A 21,998-nucleotide genomic window follows, 5' to 3' on the forward strand; every position below is an offset into this window, starting at 1 on the left:
AGTTAATTAACCTTGGAGAGGTTACGTTTTATTAGAGAATCATTTTTCAGTATTTTCTGAAGGTCGTAACATTATAATACTCTAACTTGTAGTACTAAAAATATTTTTTAAATCACTGTGTAAAGAAAATATTTTAGGAAAAAATTAAATAGCAACTTACTTGAGTAAGAGTGTACCAGTAAAAAATTAGAATACTTTAAACAGAAGACACTATAAAAAGCAATTTAAACATCATTTTGAAATAGTAACAATGTCATATGTTTTGTCATCAAGGTACTGCTAATGGTCAAAAGTAAAGTACTGAATTTTTAGGAACATGATGGGTACCAAACTGAATTAATAGTTTTTTCTCTTAAGTGACAGGAAGATTTCAGAAGGAAGAATCACCACAGAAGATGCAACCAGTAGTAATCTCCCAAAGTATTTGCTTATAGCTTTTTAAATTACCTGCATTTGTGTTTGATCCTTGAAGAAGCACTGTCAAGGTCTCCATAACCAATAAAGCCAGGTGTTTTTGGTCTTCAACTGAACTATTATTTCTTGAGTCCCCTATAAAAAGATTCAAAGGTCCAAATTACAAAAGTGATAAGCTTATTTTTTCTTGATTCAGTTTTATTGTAATAATTTATTTCTTCAGTATTCACTTTTACCCCAATATGACACATATAATATAATCTTTAAAATGATGCATGTGTCCAACATTTGCAAAAGTAGGCTCAAAATCAACATTAACAGATTTTATTTCAGTATGCTTGCAAGTGGCAGTTATCTAATAAATATTAAAAATGAAAATACAAAGGTTAATAGAATGCTAGATTTTGATTCACCAAAGAGTTAGAAAAGGTCATGAATAAAGTTACCTATTCAACCTGTATTAATTCACATTTAATACTTATTAACTACCAGATACTATTGTACTTTTATCAGATTTATCAGAGAGGTACCCAATGATAATACATTGTGTATATAACATCATTAAATATACTTATTTTCTCTATACAATAAAAACATGTTGAAGTAACTATACATTTAACTATATTTATTAGTTGTAATTAATAAATCTGATTATTTTCAGAAGCTTTTAAAACTCGCTCTTAGAAGCAGAAGGCAGTATATACTAGTCATGTGGATCACACAAGTTCTTCCTCGGTTTTTACCTTCCTTTAAACTCTCTCCAATACACTGACATAATTCTAGCTTCCTCCTCCCCAATTCCCTAACAGAGGTTGAATGAACCTGTAAATTTTGGAAAATATAGTTCACTAATATGTCACAATAATACACAGTAGGAAGTCATTGAAATCAATAACCAAAGAATGGGAACAAGAACAAAAAACTCTCTGCTTTGAACCCCTTTTCAAACAAAAATAAAATTACAGACAATATTTTACCTTGCTCATTTTGTGCCTGAGTTGGATCCTTCAACAGGGCAGCATATTTATGCAAAAGGTTTACCATGACCTCCAAAAGGCCAACCTCCCTGAACACATCTTTAAATATGTAGTCATGTCTTGTAAACTTAAGAAGTGTTTTCATTGCAATAATGCTACAGTGATAAGAAGAGCTAGATTTTAAGAGGATACTGACACTAATAAGTTCTTTACAAGGAATATAATTTAAGCTAAAAACAACAAACTCCAGCATCTCAAAGTATTTGTTTTGTACTTCTGGGAGTTTAGAAATCTTCTCTGCAAATTGTGACAACGTGTGCTGTGACTCTAGGATGAAGTAATTGGCATTGTCAGCCATGTAGATATTTGTGATAGCATCAAGGATGATTTGGGCAAGGAAGCTGGTCTTTGCTTTTAAAAATGCATTCTGAAGAACTGCAAAGGCCTGGATGTTTCTCACACTGTGACCTAAAACAGAGAAGAAAAACATAAAAGTAGGTATTATGTGATATTTTAATGATGGCAAACCAGTCTGTTTAAACACATCATGAATTATAACATTTATCAATTATTTACTAAGAACATAATCCTGTTTTCACAAAAGGTCTTATTTTTCTTCATCAAGTTCAAATCATTTAATTAAAAATAACAATGATTAAAATTTTAATGCATTATGATGAATATTTCAATTCATTAATAGTGTATATTGAAAAGTTGGACTGTTTTAGAGGGAATAAAAGCATATTATAAACATCCATGCTTCAGAGTTTGGAAATGTGTGGTAGTGTAGCATTTAATTATCTATGAGATTGATTTTGACTATAAGGACAGCTGTCTCTCAGTTTAAAAAGACTTTGAGGTTTAAGAAGTTACAGGCCTGAGAACATCAATAAAGAAGCAGGAAAATAGGAGGGGAAAATTTTTCCAAATTCCAATTTTTCTTTATAATTAGAACACTATGGTTTTTATAAATTTTAAGCTGGAAGTTTGTTTTGTTTTCTAGCTAAAAGTACAATTTACTCATACAGACATTTGTTAAAGCAGTTTATGGCCAGCTATTCAAACATAACAAATGGAAAAAAAAAATCTTTATACATGGCTCTGGTGAGGCAAATCAGCGACAATAATCATAAAGAAATTAAGGCAGAAAGTTATACTTGAAGTACATGAAAATAAGCAGCTTGCTTCTAAAAGTAGTCCCCAGAACAATAGCTATTAGGAGTATGTGTCATTTCCAAGAATGACCAAAAAATTAACATAGTGCCTTACAGAATAAGCTGGATTTTAGAAAGTGAATAAACCAGAGAACTACCAAAATTCTTAAATGGAGTAGAAAGAACGCTCAGGGCTGGGGGCAGTAGCTCATGCCAGTAGTCCCAGCACTTTGGGAAGATGGCCTGAGGACAGGAGTTCTAGACTAGCCTGGCTAACATAGCAAGACCACCTCCATTTCTACAGGAGATTAAAAAAAAAAATTAGCTGGGGATGGTGGCATGTGCCTGTAGTTCTAGCTACTTGGGAGGCTGAGGCAGGAGGACTGCTTGAGCCCAGGAGTTTGAGGTTGCAGTGAGCTATGATCACACCACTGCACCTCAGCCTGAGTGACAGAAAGCAATCCTGTCTGTAAAACAAACAAACAAACAAAAAAGAATGCTCAGAAATCCTGACTTGGACATTTCTTAAAAACACAGGGAATTTAAAAAATCTCCAGCCTACATATGATTTCAATTTTCTGATTTCTTGTTTATAACATATATGGCAAATACCAAAAGTTTATCTTTGTTTCCTGTGTCTATTAGTCTATCTAAGTTTTTTTCAGTTACCTACAGAATATAAAGAATAAAGATGTCTGGAAAAGAATAACTGACATCTCAGCAGCTTTTCAAAAAAAATTAGTTCACAGGATTATTAATTTGTATGGCAAACCAAAAGACTTAGAATAGCCAAGACTTAGAATAGCCAATGATTCTGAGAAGAACAAAACTGGACAACTTACGTGTCCTGATTTTAGGCTTATTATAAAGCTACAGCAATCAAGACTGTGGTATTAGCTTAAGGATAGACACATGGATCAATCAAACAAAATTCAGAAAGTGTCTCAGATATATATAGTCATATATGATATTTTCAACAAAGGTCTTGGAACATTCAGATATCCATATTAAAAAAAGAAACCAGTACTTTCTACCCTCTATAATAATAACTTAAAATGTACTATAGACCTTAATTTAAGAGTTAAAATATGAAACACTGGATAAAGAAAAAAAAAATAGAAGAAAATATTAGAGATCTTCGTGAATCTGAGTAAAGATTTCTTCTATAGGAGAAAAATAATCACAAAATATTCTTGAAATGAAAAACTGGACTTCATCAAAATTTAAAACTTCCATTTCTCAAAAGATGCATTAAAAAAACCCCAGCAAGTCAAGATGAAGAGAACACACTTCCAAAATACATATTAAGGGATAAAGAACTTATACAGAATATCTAAAGAACTCTTATAACTCCAATAAAACAACCCTATCAAACAATGGGCACAGAGATCTGAACCAAGGTAGAGAAACAGATGGTGACAAAGCACATAAAAAATGTAAAACTTCATTAGTCAATTAGAAAAATGAAAATTAAAATAACAATTAGACATTATTACATACTTAGTAGAAGTCTAAAATTAAAAGGACTAACAATACCAAGTGTTATTGACAACGTCAAGTAACTGGAACTGATATTACTGATGTGAATGCAAAAATGAGACAGCCACTTTAGAAAATACTCTGGCAGTTTCTCATAAAGTTAAACATACATTTACCATATGGTCTAGCACTTTCACTGCTCTGTATTTAGCTAAAAGAAATGAAAACGTATGTCCACAGAAAGATTTGTTTTATATAAATGTCCACTGTTGCTTTATTCCTGATAGTCAAATAAATGTCCATCAACTGGTGAAGAGATACATAAATTGTGGGCTATCCAAACAATGAAGTAATACCCAGCATTAAAAAGGAGCAAACTTCTGATACACGCAATAATATGGGTGAATCTCCAAAGTATTACAATATTCCTCCCATTTTCATGGTTTTATTTTCTGTGGTTTCAGTTACCCATGGTTAATCACAGTCTGAAAATATTACATACAATAGATATTTTAAGACAGAGAGAGCACTCATGCTCTTAAGAGAGAGCACACATTTACATAACTTTTATTATTGTATATTACTATAATTTTCATATTTTATTATTATTGTTAATCTCTTACTGTGACAAATTTATAATTTCAACTTTATCATATGTATGTATGTGGAAGAAAAACATAGAATATATATGGTTTGGTATTATCTGTGGTTTCAAGTATTACTGGGGACGTTGGAACACATTCTTCCCGATTAAGAGGGGAATGATTAGATAGAATCACTTAAAGTTTATCTAAAGAATCCAGATACACAAAAACTATATACTGTATGATTACAGTGTATTAAGTTCTAGAAAGGGCAAAACTAAAACAGACTAGTGGTTGCCAGGGCAAGCGTTAAGGTGGGGAGGGCTGACTGCAAGGAGAACAAGGAAACTTTCTAGAAGGGTGAAAATATTCCACATCATGATTACAGTGGTGATTACACAACCATATCCACTTGTCAAAACTCATCAAATTCAACACTCAGATGAATAGATTTAATGTACACAAATCACACCTCAATACTGCTAGAAAATATAAAAGACAACCTATTTCACATTCTTTCCATAATGGAATACAGCTATTTCCTTTGATTCTTGCAATAACGCTGAAAGTAGACCATGGGAAACAGAAAATTTTGAGTTATACAGGAAACTCAAAATGATGTAGCTTGACCCATTCACTATATAGAAGATTATGCCAGTTTTTCTGAAGAAGAAACTGATGTTTAGAAAAGTTAGGTCACTTATAATTACATAAATTCTGACTCTTAGGGCATCACCCTTTCTAGAGAGCCTTACTTTCATAGACATTATGTCACTGGATTCTCTCAATAACCCTGGGAGGTGCTAGGTTATATGACTATTATCCCTGTTATGAATGAGACAAAACCAGGCAATGATATTGCAAAAGATTAATTTTGCTTCATTATTTCAAAATTATACTGTTGTAATTAGCTATTATGCCAATATCAACATCACATTGATAAACCAAATGAAACAACAATAAAGCATAAAATAGGAATTACATTGCTGCGATATTTTTATGTTAATTCATAGAAAGAGTTAACTGCAGAATGGTTAAGCTGGAATCTATAAATTAGAAGTTTTCTGAGAAGTCCCTATTTTTTTCTTTTACTTTATTTATTTATTTATTTTATTATATTTTAAGTTCTAGGGTGCATGTGCACAACGTGCAGGTTTGTTACATATGTATACATGTGCCATGTTGGTGTGCTGCACCCATTAAGTTGTCATTTGCATTAGGTATATCTCCTAATGCTATCCTTTCCTCCTACCCCCACCCCACGACAGGCCCTGGTGTGTGATGTTCCCCTTCCTGTGTCCAAGTGTTCTCACTGTTCAATTCCCACCTATGAGTGAGAACATGCAGTGTTTGGTTTTCTGTCCTTGTGATACTTTGCTCAGAACGATGGTTTCCAGCTTCATCCATGTCCCTACAAAGGACATGAACTCATCCTTTTTTATGGCTGCATAGTATTCCATGGTGTACATATTTTCTTAATCCAGTCTAACATTGATGGACATTTGGGTTGGTTCCAAATCTTTGCTATTGTGAATAGTGCTGATCAATAAACATATGTGTGCATGTGTCTTTATAGCAGCATGATTTATAATCCTCTGGGTACACACCCAGTAATGGGATGGCTGGGTCAAATGGTATTTCTAGTTCTAGATCCGTGAGGAATCACCACATTGTCTTCCACAATGGTTGAACTAGTTTACAGTCCCACCAACAGTGTAAAAGTGTTCCTATTTCTCCACATCCTCTCCAGCACCTGTTGTTTCCCGACTTTTTATTGATTTTCATTCTAACTGGTGTGAGATGGTATCTCATTGTGGTTTTGATTTGCATTTCTCTGATGGCCAGTGACGATGAGCATTTTTTCATGTTGTCTGTTGGCTGCATAAATGTCTTCTTTTGAGAAGCGTCTGTTCATATCCTTCACCCACTTTTTGATGGGGTTGTTTTTTTCTTATAAGTTTGTTTGAGTTCTCTGCAGATTTTGGATATTAGCCCTTTGTCAGATGAGTAGATTGCAAACATTTTTTCCCATTATGTAGGTTGCCTGTTCACTCTGATGGTAGTTTCTTTTGTTGTGCAGAAGCTCTTTAGTTTAATTAGAACCCATTTGTCAATTTTGGCTTTTGTTGCCATTGCTTTTGGTGTTTTAGTCATGAAGTCCTTGCCCATGCCTATGTCCTGAATGGTATTGCCTAGGTTTTCTTCTAGGGTTTTTATGGTTTTAGGTCTAACATTTAAGTCTCTAATCTACCTTGAATTAATTTCTGTGTAAGGTGTAAGGAAGGGATCCAGTTTCAGCTTTCTACATATGGCTAGCCAGTTTTCCAGGCACCATTTATTAAATAGGGAATCCTTTCCCCATTTCTTGTTTTTGTCAGGTTTGTCAAAGATCAGATGGTTGTAGATGTGTGGTATTATTTCTGAGGGTGCTGTTCTGTTCCATTAGTCTGTATCTCTGTTTTGGTACCAGTACCATGCTGTTTTGGTTACTGTAGCCTTGTAGTACAGTTTGAAGTCAGGTAGCGTGATGCCTCCAGCTTTGTTATTTTGGCTTAGGATTGTCTTGGCAATGCGGGCTCTTTTTGGCTCCATATGAACTTAAAAGCAGTTTTTTCCAATTCTGTGAAGAAACTCTTTGGTAGCTTGATGGGGATGGCATTGAATCTATAAATTACCTTGGGCAGTATGGCCATTTTCACTATATTGATTCTTCCTAGCCATGAGCTTGGAATGTTCTTCCATTTGTTTGTGTCCTTGTTTATTTCGCTGAGCAGTGGTTTGTAGTTCTGATTGAAGAAGTCTTTTGCTTTTAAGAGAAAGAGGGTCTTGCTCTGTCACCCAGGCCGGAGTGCAGTGGTGTGATGATCGCTCACTGAAGCTTTGAACTACCGGGCTCAAAAGATCCTCCTGTGTAGCTGGGATTACAGGAGTGAATTGCCACACTATTTTTTTCTTAATAGTAAATAAAATGAAACCTTAAATCACGTAGGGAAACGTAGATTTCTCCCTACTTATTGCAGAGACTCATTTAAAAGGTTCTAAACAACTTATGTACTGAGGGTATATCATATCACACTGTTTGATGATGCCATCTCTTTTCATTTATTTAAAGACTGTTGATTTCTATGTCATAACATATATAGATATGTATTATAAATTTAAATAACCAGACATGTTGGTATTTTTTGGCTGGCTAAATTTTATATGGAAATATCAAGATCCTACTGAATACTCAGTAAGTGACAGTCATGTGACTAAAAACTATTAGAGGCCTCCAGGCTCAGGTTACTTTGAAATGATTACTGTGTATTTTTTGAAAAATAAAATACATAATAAAACTAGCTAGCATAATTATGTAATTAAATATTATTAAGATCCAAATGTTTGGAAATCTAGACTATAAAAATTTATCCTCTGACCTGAATGAAATAATGTAACCTCTGTACTTAGATTTTGCTTAGTTTTAAATAAAATATAAGCAGTTATACTTCATGCTGTCCACAGTCAGCCCCTGTATCCATGGGTTCTGCATGTGTGGATTCAATCAATCACAGATGAAAAATATTAAAGAAAAAAAGGTGTGGTTGCATCGGTACTGAACATGTACAGACCTTTTTCCTTGTCATTATTTCCTAAACAATACAGTAAAATAAGAACATAGCATTTACATTGTATTTGGTATTGTAAGTAATCTAGAGATTATTTATTTGAAGTATATGGGAAGACACATGTAGGTTATATGCAAATACTATACCATTTTAAGTCAGGGACTTGAGTGTCTATGGATTTTGGTATCTGTGAGGGGTCCTGGAACCAATCCCCCACAGATACTGAGGGATGATTGTATATCTTAATAGCTACAGAGATTAGACTGAAAATTGAGTTCTATTCACGTAAAGTAGAAATGCATGAAGTGCCAGCATTCAAAAGAAGCATGTTTTTATTAAATTGTTTGAATGTTAAAAAAGAAACACTGTAATATAAATCTCCTTGTTTGATTTTATGATATTTTTACAATATTATTTTCAGGTATTTGATCTGCTAGATTAAAGATTATTACTTAAGAAATACTTAGACTTAAACCATTAAAAAAAAAACAAGCTTTAAGGGAAACAACATATTACTTTTATATATATAACATAAACAAAAAGTAATATACCAAAATACGACAAATTAATTCTTTCTCTATTTTTCTCAGTAGCACAGAAGGGAAAAAACAAGACTCACCTTTGCCTGCAGGCTGAGGTACTGCAAATCCAGGCAATAAAAACGGTGCCCCTGTGGTAATACCAGCTGGTTTTAGTTCATTGACACCATATGTTGTTAGGGAAGTTATCAGATTAACCAGATCTTTCAAGGCATCTTTGGATTCTGCCTCTTTTGCTTGCTCCAATCTAGAAAGGTATGATTTAGAAAGTATTTTTTCTCTTTGGTTGTGTTCTCAGATTTAACACAGAAAGTATTTTTCAATTTTATATGCAGTAAATAAATGTATAAAAGTACTCTGAGAAGTACCGAAAGAACACTGGGGTCATTAGGGAATTATCTTTTAACAATGGTTTTACTGAGAACAGAAAATGGGTTGCAACAAATATCTTTTTTTAAAAAAAAATAGATTTATTGGGTATTTCCCCTTAAAAGAAGTAATTATTCTCATTAAAATAAACTTGGAGAATGCCAAAAAGTAGGAAAGAAGAAAAAGTATGATTAGCCTCATAAACACAATTAACATTCTTATATATTTCTTAAGCTTATCTTTTTAATATGAAAAGTTTAGTTTTTACAGTATTTATTCTCAGACTATATACAGAACGTTGTACCCTATTTTTTTCCTTTACTAGTGCTATATGTGTACTTCCACATGTTAGTGTAAGCTTTCACAGGTAAGCTTTTAGGGGCCATACAGAGTCAACCACACATTTGGGGAGGGAGAGGTCCAACAGCCAGCAGAATACAAAAGCACTAATAAATAAAATCTTGTCTACATTTTGGATTATATCTTTAGGATCAATAAACAAATGAAATTATTGTATCAGATTACCAACATTTTTAAGGCTCTTAATATCTTGCCAACCTACACTTTCAAAGGATGAATCAATTAATACCCCTCTAGCAATGTGAAGTGGTTATTTAATCAACTTCCATATGTATTTATAAATTTGCATATATATGCAAAATGATATTCTTAGGGGTTATCTAATATCAACTAGCAGCAACTAGGTTAAATTGATGTTACAAATAACAAGTTCTGGCCAGGCATGGTGGCTCACACCTATAATCCTGGTGCTTTGGGAGGCTAAGGAAGGAGGACTGCTTGAGGCTAGGAGTTTGGTAGCAGCCTGGGCAACATAGGCTCTACAAATAGGCCGGGCGCGGTGGCTCAAGCCTGTAATCCCAGCACTTTGGGAGGCCGAGACGGGTGGATCACAAGGTCAGGAGATCGAGACCATCCTGGCTAACATGGCGAAACCCCGTCTCTACTAAAAACACAAAAAATTAGCCGGGCGAGGTGGCGGCGCCTGTGGTCCCAGCTACTCGGGAGGCTGAGGCAGGAGAATGGTGGGAACCCGGGAGGCGGAGCTTGCAGTGAGCTGAGATCTGGCCACTGCACTCCAGCCTGGGCGACAGAGCGAGACTCCGTCTCAAAAAAATAAATAAATAAATAAATAAATAAATAAAACAAAATATAGCTGGGTGTAGCTACTTAGGAAACTGAGATGGGAGGATCTCTTGTGTTCAAAATTATAGTGAGCTATGATTATGCCACTGCACTCCAGCCTCGGAACATAATGAGACCCTAGAGGGAGGGAGGGAGGGAGGGAGGAAGGTAGGAAGGAAGGGAGGAAGGAAGGGAAGGAGAGAGACAAGTAAGTGTACAAAACAGTGGTGTCTTATAATAGATCAAATGATTTAAAAATAATTAATGGCCCAGGAATAGCTGCTGAAAAATTATGAGTATCTTCTTCTTAAGAAAATCTGTAACCAGCCACTTTCTAAGTATGTGCATGAATCATTTGCAATGGAAAAGGGGGTAACACATTTTGAAATTATTAATTTTTTTCATATACACAATCATAAGGTTTCATTTCATCTACATAATTATTCTTGTTATTAAGTACATTAATAAAAAGACTAGAAGTACTATAAAATAAAGAACCAAAAATTAAGAAGAGTTTATACTTTAAGAAGATAATAATTCATCTAAATTCTTCTCCTTCAGCTGCTAAAGAGCAGATTTATGCTTCATATCTAACCTCTGACTTCACCACATTTGTGGCCTGCATTTGGCAATTTAACTCTAAATTCACATTTCCACTCTGTTGGCAGAACAGGAATAAAAAGAAGGGAGTAGGCCAGTTGTGGTGGCTCATGACTGTAATCTCAGAACTTTGGGAGGCCGAAGGATCGCTTGAGGCCAAGAGTTTGAGATCAGCCTGGGCAACATAGCAAGATCCTGTCTCTATAAAAAATGTTTAAAAATTAGCTGGGGTGTGGTGGTACATGCCTGTAGTCCTAGCTACTTGGGAGGATGACGTGGGAGGACCATTTGAGCCCAGGAATACGAAGCTACAGTGAGCTGTGATCACACCAGGAAAAGTAGGGAGTAAAGCCAGGTATACATTAAATAAGTGTTTCATTAACCTGCTTTTCCTATAACACCAAATCACATTGTTTTCTTTGATAAAAAAGACTGAGTAGACATTTAAAATATATTCTTAAATTGTGCAGTCTTACCTAAGCAAGAGATCACAAAGAAAATTATATCCTTGCCATATCCGAAAATCATCCAGAAGTGTTTGGGAAACATCACTGGAATCTTTGAGGAAACAAGAAAGCCCAGCAAACATTTCAACAATTTCTAGGGGAGACAGGTCATCTGATTGCTGCATATTCTGAACACATGTAGATAAACACTCTTTCTCTGTAAGAATAGATAATTAAATAAATATGCATTATTCCTGACAATTGCTTAAAAATTTTTTAATTGTTAACTGTTGTTTAATGAAACATTAAATTTTAACATATCTGTAAAATACCATGAGATAAATGTAACACATTCTAAAAGTCAATATAAGAGTCATATGCACTGGGAAAGCACTGCCTCTAGGTAGTAAACAAAGGATAATACAGAAACGTGTTGAAAAATACTTGACATGTATGTACATGTAATTTTTTCACATATTTTGCTGTTTTATTAAATGGCCACTGCCAAATCATATTTTTGATATTTTATATTGATATAGTAACAAGATGAAAAAAGCAAAAACTATCTTCTAAGTTTAAGAACAAAAATCTAGTAATTAGTTAAAACTTTAAGTTAGGGAGAATATATAGCCTGGCTAACATGGTGAAACCTCGTCTCTACTAAAAAATACAAAAATTAGCTGGGTGTGCTTGCACGTGCCTGTAGTCCCAGCTACTCGGGAGGCTGAGGTAGGAGAATCACTTGAACCTGGGAGGCAGAGATTGCAGTGAGTCGAGATCATGCCACTGCACTGCACTCCAGCCTGCGTGACAGGGCAAGACTGTCTCAAAAAAATAAAATAAAATAAAACAAAAAAATAAATTAGAGAGACTATAGACAAATGAGATACAGAAATACTTTAGGAAATAAAAGTTTTAAAATTTTATTTGTATATTACTAGTTTAAAACACAGTTATATCTTATGCCTGACTCAGGATTTGTAGCATTTCAAGGAAGATTTTCACTTTCTTATCTTTGGTAATATGTATTTGTATAAAGAAACTTACTGTTACATAACAAAAGCTAAGATTTAACAGAGGAATGGGAGGAAATACGCATTTAATAACTGACTCATGTATTAGGTACTAGCTTTCACATATATCATTTAGTAAATGTAAGTGAACAAATTGGTGTATTATTTTGAAAGAGTTTCAGGACAATAATATCAGGTAGTTCTCAACTTGATGATTTAAGATTTTTCTACTTTATGATGGTGTGAAAGTAACATGTATTCAGTAGAAACTGTACTTTATGTACCCATATAAGCATTGTTTTCCACTTCAGAATAGTATTCAGTAAATTACATGAGATATTTAATACTTTATTATAAAGTTGATTTTGTGTTAGATGATCTTACTCAACTATAGGCTAACGTAAGTGTTCTAGTTAGTTTCAGAGTAGGCTAGGCTGTTATGATGTTCGGTAGGTTAAGTATATTACATGTGTTTTTGACTTACATTATTTTCAAATTATGATGGGTTTATTGGGACATAACCCCATCGTAAATCAAGGAGCATTTGTGTATATACCAAATAAGCAGATTGCTTGAGAAGCTAAGGCAATTGTCTCCTATACAGACATTTTAAAAGACAGTTGAATATTACATATACTTTAAACCGACAGTGTCTTCTTATTGCTGATAAAGAATCCACCTAATTCCATCTATGCTGCATAAGACAGATTATTACCTAGCAACTTATGCAATATCTTCAGAAAGACTGGTTATAGGATATCAAAAAAATTTCTTTTTTATTCAGTAAAAGAAGGGAGAATAGGCTGTGACATAGAACTTTCATTACATTATGATTGAATTTACACAACAATGAAATTTTTTTTTAACTTTTAGAAATATCCATTGTTGGCCAGGTGTAGCGGCTGACACCTGTAATCCCAGCACTTTGGGAAGCCGAGGAGGGTTGATCATTAGGTCAGGAGTTCAAGACCAGCCTGGCCAAGATGGTGAAACCCTGTCTCTATTAAAAATACAAAAATCAGCCGGGTATGGTGGTGTGCACCCGTAATCCCAGCTACTCGGGAGGCTAGGGCAGAGAATTGCTTGAACCCAGGAGGTAGAGGCTGCAGTGAGCCGAGATCGCACTACTGCATTCCAGCCTGGGCAACAGAGAGAGACTCCATCTCAAAAAAAAAACAAAAAACAAAAAACAAAAAAAGAAGTATCTGTTGTTCAGAACTTACGAGGAGAATGTTTTACATTTGAAATGCCCCCATAGATGAAAAAAAATTTTCTTTTATCTCGGCAAATTTATTTTTTATTTTAAAGAACAAGGTATAGAATACTGAAAGATAAAAATACATCTATTATTAAATGAAGAAAAGTGGAAGAAATTTAGAACACTGAAATATATAAAGAGATATTCACCATGAATATACTTCACTACATTGACACTAAGACCATGACGAGATATGGTCATGAGGACTTCTCCAGCACTCTTTCTCCAAGGCAGGTTATAGGGAGGGCACCAAGAGGTTATTGCACTGAATAGAAGCTGGAGATCATCTTTCTGAGCCAGCTCCTCCGCAGGGGAAACAAAACTGCACAGTTTCACTAAGATCTAAAAAATAAAACAAAACAAGAGTGTGTAAGCAAAAATCAAATAATCTGATTTAAAAATGGGCAAATGAGCTGAATGGACTTCTCTCAAAAGAAGACATAGAAATGGCCAACAGGTATATGAAAAAATGCTCAACATCACTAATCATCAGGGAAATGAAAATTAAAACCACAATAAGGTATCACCTCAAGCCAGTTAGAATGGCTATTATCAAAGATAAAAATGAACAGATGCTGGTTAACTCCTATATACTGTTAGTAAGAATATAAATTAGTACAGCCATTATGAAAAACAGTATGGAGGATCCTCAGAAAAGTAAAAATAGAACTACCATATGATCTAGCAATCCCACTACTGGGGGTATATATCCAAAGGAAATGAAATCGGTATGTCAAAGAGACAGCTGTACATCCACGTTTACTGTAGCACTATTCCCAATAGCCAAAATTTAGAATCAAAGTATCCAACAGATGAATGGATAAAGAAAATATGGAATATATATATACAATCTAAAACTATTCAGCCATAAAAAAGAATGAAATTTTGTCATTCAAGGCAATGTGGATAATATGTTAAGGAAAATAATCCAGGCACAGAAAGATGAATATTGAATGCTTTCATTCACGTGTAGTAGCTTAAAAAGTTGATCTCTTAAAAGTAAAGAGTAGAATTTTGGTTACAAAGGGTGGATAAGGGAAAGCGAGTGGGGCAAACTAAAGGCTGGTTAAGGGATACTGAAGTACAGTTAGGATTAAGTTCTAATGTTCTATAGCACTATAGGGTGAATATTATTTAAAAAACAATTTATTGTATATTTTTAAATAGCCAGAAGAATGAATTTTGAATGTTCCCAATGCAAAGAAGTAATAAATGTTTGAGGTGATGGATATATATACACTAGTTACCCTTGATTTGATCATTACACATTGTATACATAAAAAAATATTACACTATGACCTATAAATATGTGCGTTGTCAATTAAAATTAATAATAAAAGTTAAAAAACCATAAGACTATATGTAAGTAAGTAAATGGCTGATTATGTTATGACAGTAAACTAGTCCTACTTATATCAGCTTATTTTGAAAAAAAAATTTACTATCCTCTCTTCACCCTAATATTTTTGCATACCTTGGCTTGAAACAAGATAAAACAGTATTGCCTTTCCAAGTCAACATTTTATTTTTCTAACTTAGTTCTTTAATTTTTAGTTTGCCACAGGCAAAATGTAATTTTCTTCTCTAAAAGGGACAGTTTTAGTTAAAAAAAGGAAGTAAAAATAGATCTTTAAAAGCAAAGATATTTTGAAATTGTTTCAATTTTCTATACAAGTAACAGGGGATATTAGAATAATATAAACAATCTTCATTTCAAAGTATTTTAAATCTAGTTGCCAAAAACCTAAAGTCTGGCTTTCAAAGAAGACTCAAGACTTCTTAAGTACTGGAATGAGAACGTATTCTTTAACTGTGATTTGCAGAATACACACTACACAAGGGCACACAGCATTAAGAGCCTGCAACTTGGGAATTCAGCAATGGTTTCTGCCCTCAATGGGCTCTTCCTTCTAATACCAGTTCAGGTTAGGAAAAGTTAACTTTTCTCTTTGCTAAATTTTCTCATCTAAATATTTTTTGAAATATACAATACGAATGAAATTACTATAATTTATGACATCATTTTATTATCTTGAAAAAGAGCGCTTCATGAAATTTTGATAATTCAGCATCAGTGGAAAATAGCAGCCAGGTGTGGTGGCTCACGTCTGTAATCCTAGCACTTTGGGAGGCCCAAGGTGGGCAGATTGCTTGAGTCCAGGAGTTTGAGACCAGTCTGGGCAACATGGTAAAACTCCATCTCTACAAAAAATTAGCTAGGCATGGTGGCTAGTTACTCAGGAGGCTGAAGTGAGAGGATCGCCTGAGCCCAGGAGGTCGAGGCTGCAGTGAGCTATGATCGTGCCACTGCACTTCAGTCTAGATGACAGAGTGAGACCTTGTCTCAAAAAAGAAGAAAAGAAAAGAAAAGAAAAGCTCAATAGAGAGAGGTATTTGAAATATCATATTTTATCTGAGAAAACTAGGCCTTCCTTTTCCTATTTCCTTCAAATGCAAAAACTTGCTTAGATATAAAAGCTTTCTAATTCATAGCTGCCAAGTATCAGAAAGGGAAAAAGGTTTAATAATTCATAAAAACAATAAAATATTTATAAAACCAGTAAATATGGTACCCTTCCCACCAAATGCCTGGAGAAACTGCTGGATACCAAATGTCCATTAATATGTGTAATATGTCATCATCTTTTATCATATGTGAATATAGACAGTTAAATGCAACAAAAAAGTATATTCTCAGAGGGGTGTATTACTGATTATAGTTGTTGTTGGTTCTGACACTGCCTTATATGATCAGCGAGACAAATGCCAGTTTTCCAATTAGGTACATAGAAAACAAACCCACAAATAATAAAATACTTTTTTACAAATCAAATCACTGTTCTCAAGCTGGATGCAAGGATTTCTTGAATTTGTTGACTTCTAAGATAATTGGTTCATCTTTATAGGTAGGATTCTTATAAATAATCTAGAATGATCCTTTCATTTTACAGAACAGAAAACTGTAAAGTCAATTTATCATTCCTGGCTGGGCATGGTGGCTTATGCCTGTAATCCCAGCACTTTGGGAGGCTGAGGTGGGAGGATCACTTGAGCCCAGGAGTTGGAGACCAACCCTGCCAACATGGTGCAACCTCATCTCTACTAAAAACAACAACAACAAAAAACTAGCCAGGCTTGGTGGCACAGCTTGTAATCCCAGCTACTTGGGTGGTTAAGGCACGAAAATCGCTCGAATCAAAGAGGCGGAGGTTGCAGTGAGCCAAGATCGTACCACCTCACCCCAGCCTAGGAGACAGAGCGAGATTGTCTCCAAAAAAATTTTCTCATTCCTCTTCTGCCTCTACACTAACCACTTATATTTGTAAGAACTCTGTTACAAAAGTCCAATCAAGTGTGGCAGACCAATAATTGGTCACATCAACAACAACAAAAAAAACTGAATGCCTGCATGAAGCATTACCAAATGCTAAAGTCCCAGGAAACCATATGTCACATAATACAAACGTAGGGATTTCATCTATTTTAAAACATTTAATAAGTTTGTCTCAATTGGTTTCCTAGACACAATGATGAAAACATTAGCCTGCGATGAGGAACTAAAACAAAGGAAGTGATACACTAAAAGGAGCAGTGAACTAGGAGTTGGTAGAGCTAGGTTTTTATTACTGTCACTCATCTTCTGTGGATCATAAACCGGAATATTAGTTTCCACAACTGTAAATGAGGAGTTTGATTTAAATGATCTTTTGAGTCCCTTTTGGCCTTAATATTCAATGACTTCAGTATGCTAAAGTGACTCCCACATGACTGAAAGTCAGCACCTGGTTTTCAAGTAGAAATAATTTTTTAAAAAAACTTTGCTATGCTTACTTAGGTATTAAAAGTATCAAATGGAGATTCCATTTATTACCTAAGGCATTAGTTCTTTAAAAAGGGTTTACTGAAATGAGACCGCTATTCTAATCAGCAAAGATCAACCCACTACATTCATCGGCAATATCTTCAAGCAGCTATAATTCCTATGCGATTTACTCCTTCATTTATTCCCATTGCTTTTCTCAGCCAATCTATTCAGGAGTCAGATAGATCTGAGTTCTAAGCCTATTTCTGCCATTTGCTTATGTAATCATTTTGGGGAAAAACAAAAGCTTTGAAGTCGTGGGGTTATCTTGCAAATTGAGATGTGAGATGAGAAATATTAACCACAAGCACAAAAGTAACAGATCAAGTGTTCAATAAATACATTGATTTAGTATTTTACTTGATAATCCTATTCTTTCACTTTCTAAAACTGTCTTGGTCTCACTCTCCCCTGTCCTTTCATCACTAGCAGCTCTACAAAACAGTCATCCTTACAGTAAAGAGCCCAGTGACATGAGGTAAGCCTGCAACCATTATTCTACATAGCTCTATCTTTTATACCCCAATCCACTGTTCTCTTCATTCCCTTCCTACTCTCAATGGTGATGATGGTGGCAGCAGCAGTAATCACAGTTACTTCTTCCTATCTACTATGTGCTAAGCTGAAAACTGTACCTTTACATATTATGTCATTTAAGCCGCAAAAAACCTTTTAGGTAGATATCATTTTCATTTTACAGGTGCGAAATCTGCATCTTAGATGACTTAGCTTTAGAGAACTAGATCTAAACATGTTGTTGTTTTTAACTGTTGATTGGGTTAAAAACATGTAAAATTTACCATCTTAACTGTTTTAAGTGTGTGGTACTGGTACAGTAGTATTAACTATATGTACACTGTTGTGCAACAGAACTTCTTCATCTTGCAAAACTGAAACTCTATTCCTATCAAAAAATAATTCCCTTTTCTTCTTTCCCTTAGTACCTAGCCACCAGTATTTTACTTCTGTTCTACCTGTATTACTACTTTAGATATATCATATGAGTGGAATCATGCAGTATTTGTCTTTTTGCATCAAATGTTGTTTTTTTAATACTATATCAGACCAATGGACAGATTATATTCTCTATGTTTGTAGGTTGCTTGTTTTGACAATTTTCTCCCAAGAAAGGATACCATACATGATGACTATATTCCTGGGCTAGCTAATAAAGGTCTATCACATGTTTGTTAACCCACAATGCTATTAAAAGAACAGTGCTAATAGTGGGAAAGAAGAATTTTACAGGTAGGGCAGAGGAGGAGGCAGCCATCACCAAAGTACACTGTCTTTACAAGTGAAATATTTATTGGCTAGGAACTTCCTGTATATAAACAGCAACTAGACAGAATTTCCAGACATTATAAGAAATATTATCCAAATCTTTATATCATTTTCAAGAGTTTTTCCTTGCTTAGTTCATTTTCGATACATGCCGATATATCAAATGTAATCTCAATGGCTGGATCTGTTCAGAGAAATAAACTTGCTAATGCCTCACTCAAATATTCCTGAAAAGAATATTTCAATATTATTTCTGCAGATTCAAAAAATGTGACAATTATATGAGATAAAGTCATAATATCATAAATAAAATGAAATATGAGTTAATAAATGGAATATGTAGAACATCTATTTAGGAAGTACACCCACTTCCCTTTAAATAGGGTGGACATCCAGGCAAATAGCACCTTTCATACCTGTACAAAAACTTTCTGGAGTAGTCCTCGACGTTCTGCTAGAGGTAGCTCATTCTGTGCACCTCCAACTGCCTCAGGCACATGTGGAAGGTCAAAAAACAGATATAAACATTTAACCAGGGTGGAAGGCACTGACATTGTTGTCATGCAGTCCACAGTTTTCTGGAAAACAAACCAATAAATAAGTGAATAGATAGACAGACACAACTATAATTGGTACAGCCAAATAATTCATAAATGTTAACCTGAAAATTACATATCAAGGTAACTTTTTAAATGCATATAAGAATTTAAAAATGACTCCAAGTGAAGAAATATACAACTTTGCATTTGAATAATTTTGCTTTAATCAAATAGTGAGATTGAGTTTGTTATATAGTAAATTAGCAATTAAAGGTAATATTTATTTATTAAAAAGCAGCATGTTTCAGGAAGCATAAGCTTTACAATTCAGAAAAACAGACACTTAATAACTATGAACTTCAGCAAACTACTTAATTCTCCTGAGATTCACTTTCCTTTCTTATAGAAATAGATAGAATGATACACCCTCTTCAGGGTTAACATGAGAGTTATGTAAGATAATAAACACAAAGATACATTAAGCACCAAATTGTATATTCATTGTTGCTCTTCTATTATTTTTATCTTTATTCTTATTGTAGATTTTTGAGGCTAGAAAGACACTTGAGTGATAAAGCCATCACTGACACCAATACATCTCCATATTAGTTTCAAAGATATCCAGAGGAGAAACTCCTCTAGACCTTCTTACAGTACATATTTCAACACTGTTAAGTATGATATATTTATCAAAATTTTCCATGGTGCAGTTTGGAACAAAAAGTTTAACCACACTAGAGATCAACAGACTGCATAAACTGTTGATTCGTTTATTTACTTTCTCATAAAACATTTATTGAGTGTGTAGGGAATGTTAGGCTGTGTGCTGGGAGCTGGGCATGCAAAGATGAAGCATCTCTGTCCTTCAGAAGACCACAGTCGACTGGAATTATTAGAGTCCTAAATAATTATGATTTAATCTCTTAATATTTCAGTCTAACAATGGTAGTACATACAGGCTAATATAAAAGGGATTAACCAACACTGCCAGAAAGGGCATTAAAAAGTATAAGGAATTAAAAAAAAGGGAAAGATCACCTGGAAGATACATAGGAGGTGGTTAGGCCATATGGTACAGTATTTTTGAAGAACCACAGATTCCAAAAATGCTGACTCCTGAAGAGCCACAATAATAATGGCTAACCTTGAATTACTGTTTACTATGTAAGAGGCATAAGGCTAATAAGCACTTCACATACATCATCTTACCTACTACTTAAGTCAACCCCATGAGACACTTCATTTGTAAAATGATCCTTATTTCACAACTGAAGCAACTGAGGCTCATCACTTACATACCCTGCTTTAGGTCAGAGAGCTGGCTAAGTGGCCTACAAAGTGTGTATGCTCAATGACCTATGAAAATAGTCTCATGTTTTATTTTGTTGGCAGTGATGACCCAGTGAAGTGTTACAAACAAAAAGTAAAAGAACTAGATTTCAGAAAATTAACTGGTGGTAATACAGATCATAAATTAAATATAGAGAGCCAGAAGAAAAGGGTAATTAGGAAACTAACTCCCCAAACCACAGAAGAGATGGGGCCAGAACTAATGCAGTAGCAGGGTGATGAAGAAGAGAGAGCTTCAAGACTATCCCTGGAAGATGTGGCCCCTTTCTACATACCTAACCTGCCATTTCTTGTCTCAAATACTCTAAACCTTTTATTCTATTCACCTACGATTTATTATTTCTTAACACTTGCGTTACCATACATTTAATGTTCAGTTTAAACATCTGCTATGTCTCAAAGTTTACTGAACTCATCTTCCCTTCTACCTTCACCTTCAAAATGTTTAACTCTCACATTTCTATTTTCAATAGCACTATATATGCCCCTTTATTAAATATGATGGTATTATCTTTTCCTGCTTCATCTCTGTCATCTATGCATTGAGTCGGGACTATGTTTTGGTCATCTCTGTATATCGCTGCTACCAGGAGAAAATATGGTGCTCAAAAAAGGTAGCTCCAAACATAACACTGAATTTGCTTTTCAAATGTTATCTATTTCCAGATAGATTATTACGAGCTTTAGCTCACCACTAAGCAAAGTGGTATGACATTTCATTTTCATCTGATTGTAGATAGATTTAAAGTATAACTTGGTATCTAAACTTGTAATTTTTAAGTGATTAGGTTTTCATAGAAAATATGAATAAATGTAGAACATTTTACTAAAAGTTAATATTACTTATATTAAATATCAATAGTAAATATTTAAATTATATAAAGTTTTAATAGCAAATAAAGATGTGCTATTCTAAACCAAATTTTGGTATAGTAACACACAGACATTTATAGCTACCATCAACAGCAAACAGAATTGAGATTTTGTTATTCATCCAGTAGAGTCAGATACATGAAAACAATGGTCTACTCTGGGACCATTTGAAGATTACTTAGAATAACCAACCCGCTCCATTTGCCTGAGACTGTGCAGTATCCTGAGATGCAGACCTTTCTATCCTAAAACCTGGAAAATCTCAGGAACACCAGGACAGGTTGGTTACACTAATTCCCTGAGATTTAAAAAAAAAAGAGGGCCAGGCACGGTGGCTCACGCATGTAATCCCAGCACTTTGGGAGGCCAAGACAGGCGGATCACCTGAGGTCAGGAGTTCGAGACCAGCCTGGCCAACATGGTAAAACCCCATCTCTACTAAAAATACAAAAATTAGCTGGGTGTGGTGGCACCCGCCTGTATTCTCAGCTACTCAGGAGGCTGAG

General features: G+C 34.5%; 1 protein-coding gene across 11 annotated transcripts in view; it reads right to left on the minus strand.

Annotated features, from left to right (window-relative positions):
• The window catches only part of LOC105496884 (WD repeat and FYVE domain containing 3), a 307,925-nt gene that overhangs the window by 144,949 nt on the left and 140,978 nt on the right, over window positions 1-21,998 (minus strand). For all 11 annotated transcript variants that reach the window (XM_011767528.3, XM_071093605.1, XM_011767525.3 and 8 more), the window contains 6 exons: window positions 19,147-19,308; window positions 13,734-13,926; window positions 11,344-11,530; window positions 8,836-9,002; window positions 1,392-1,859; window positions 448-549 (listed from right to left, as the gene is read on the minus strand). In XM_011767528.3, coding sequence (XP_011765830.2) covers window positions 448-549; window positions 1,392-1,859; window positions 8,836-9,002; window positions 11,344-11,530; window positions 13,734-13,926; window positions 19,147-19,308 — 1,279 coding nt within the window. The remainder of the gene's footprint in view (window positions 1-447; window positions 550-1,391; window positions 1,860-8,835; window positions 9,003-11,343; window positions 11,531-13,733; window positions 13,927-19,146; window positions 19,309-21,998) is intronic.

The sequence above is a fragment of the Macaca nemestrina genome, chromosome 3 (assembly GCF_043159975.1).
Source record: "Macaca nemestrina isolate mMacNem1 chromosome 3, mMacNem.hap1, whole genome shotgun sequence".
Taxonomy (NCBI): Eukaryota; Metazoa; Chordata; class Mammalia; order Primates; family Cercopithecidae; genus Macaca; species Macaca nemestrina.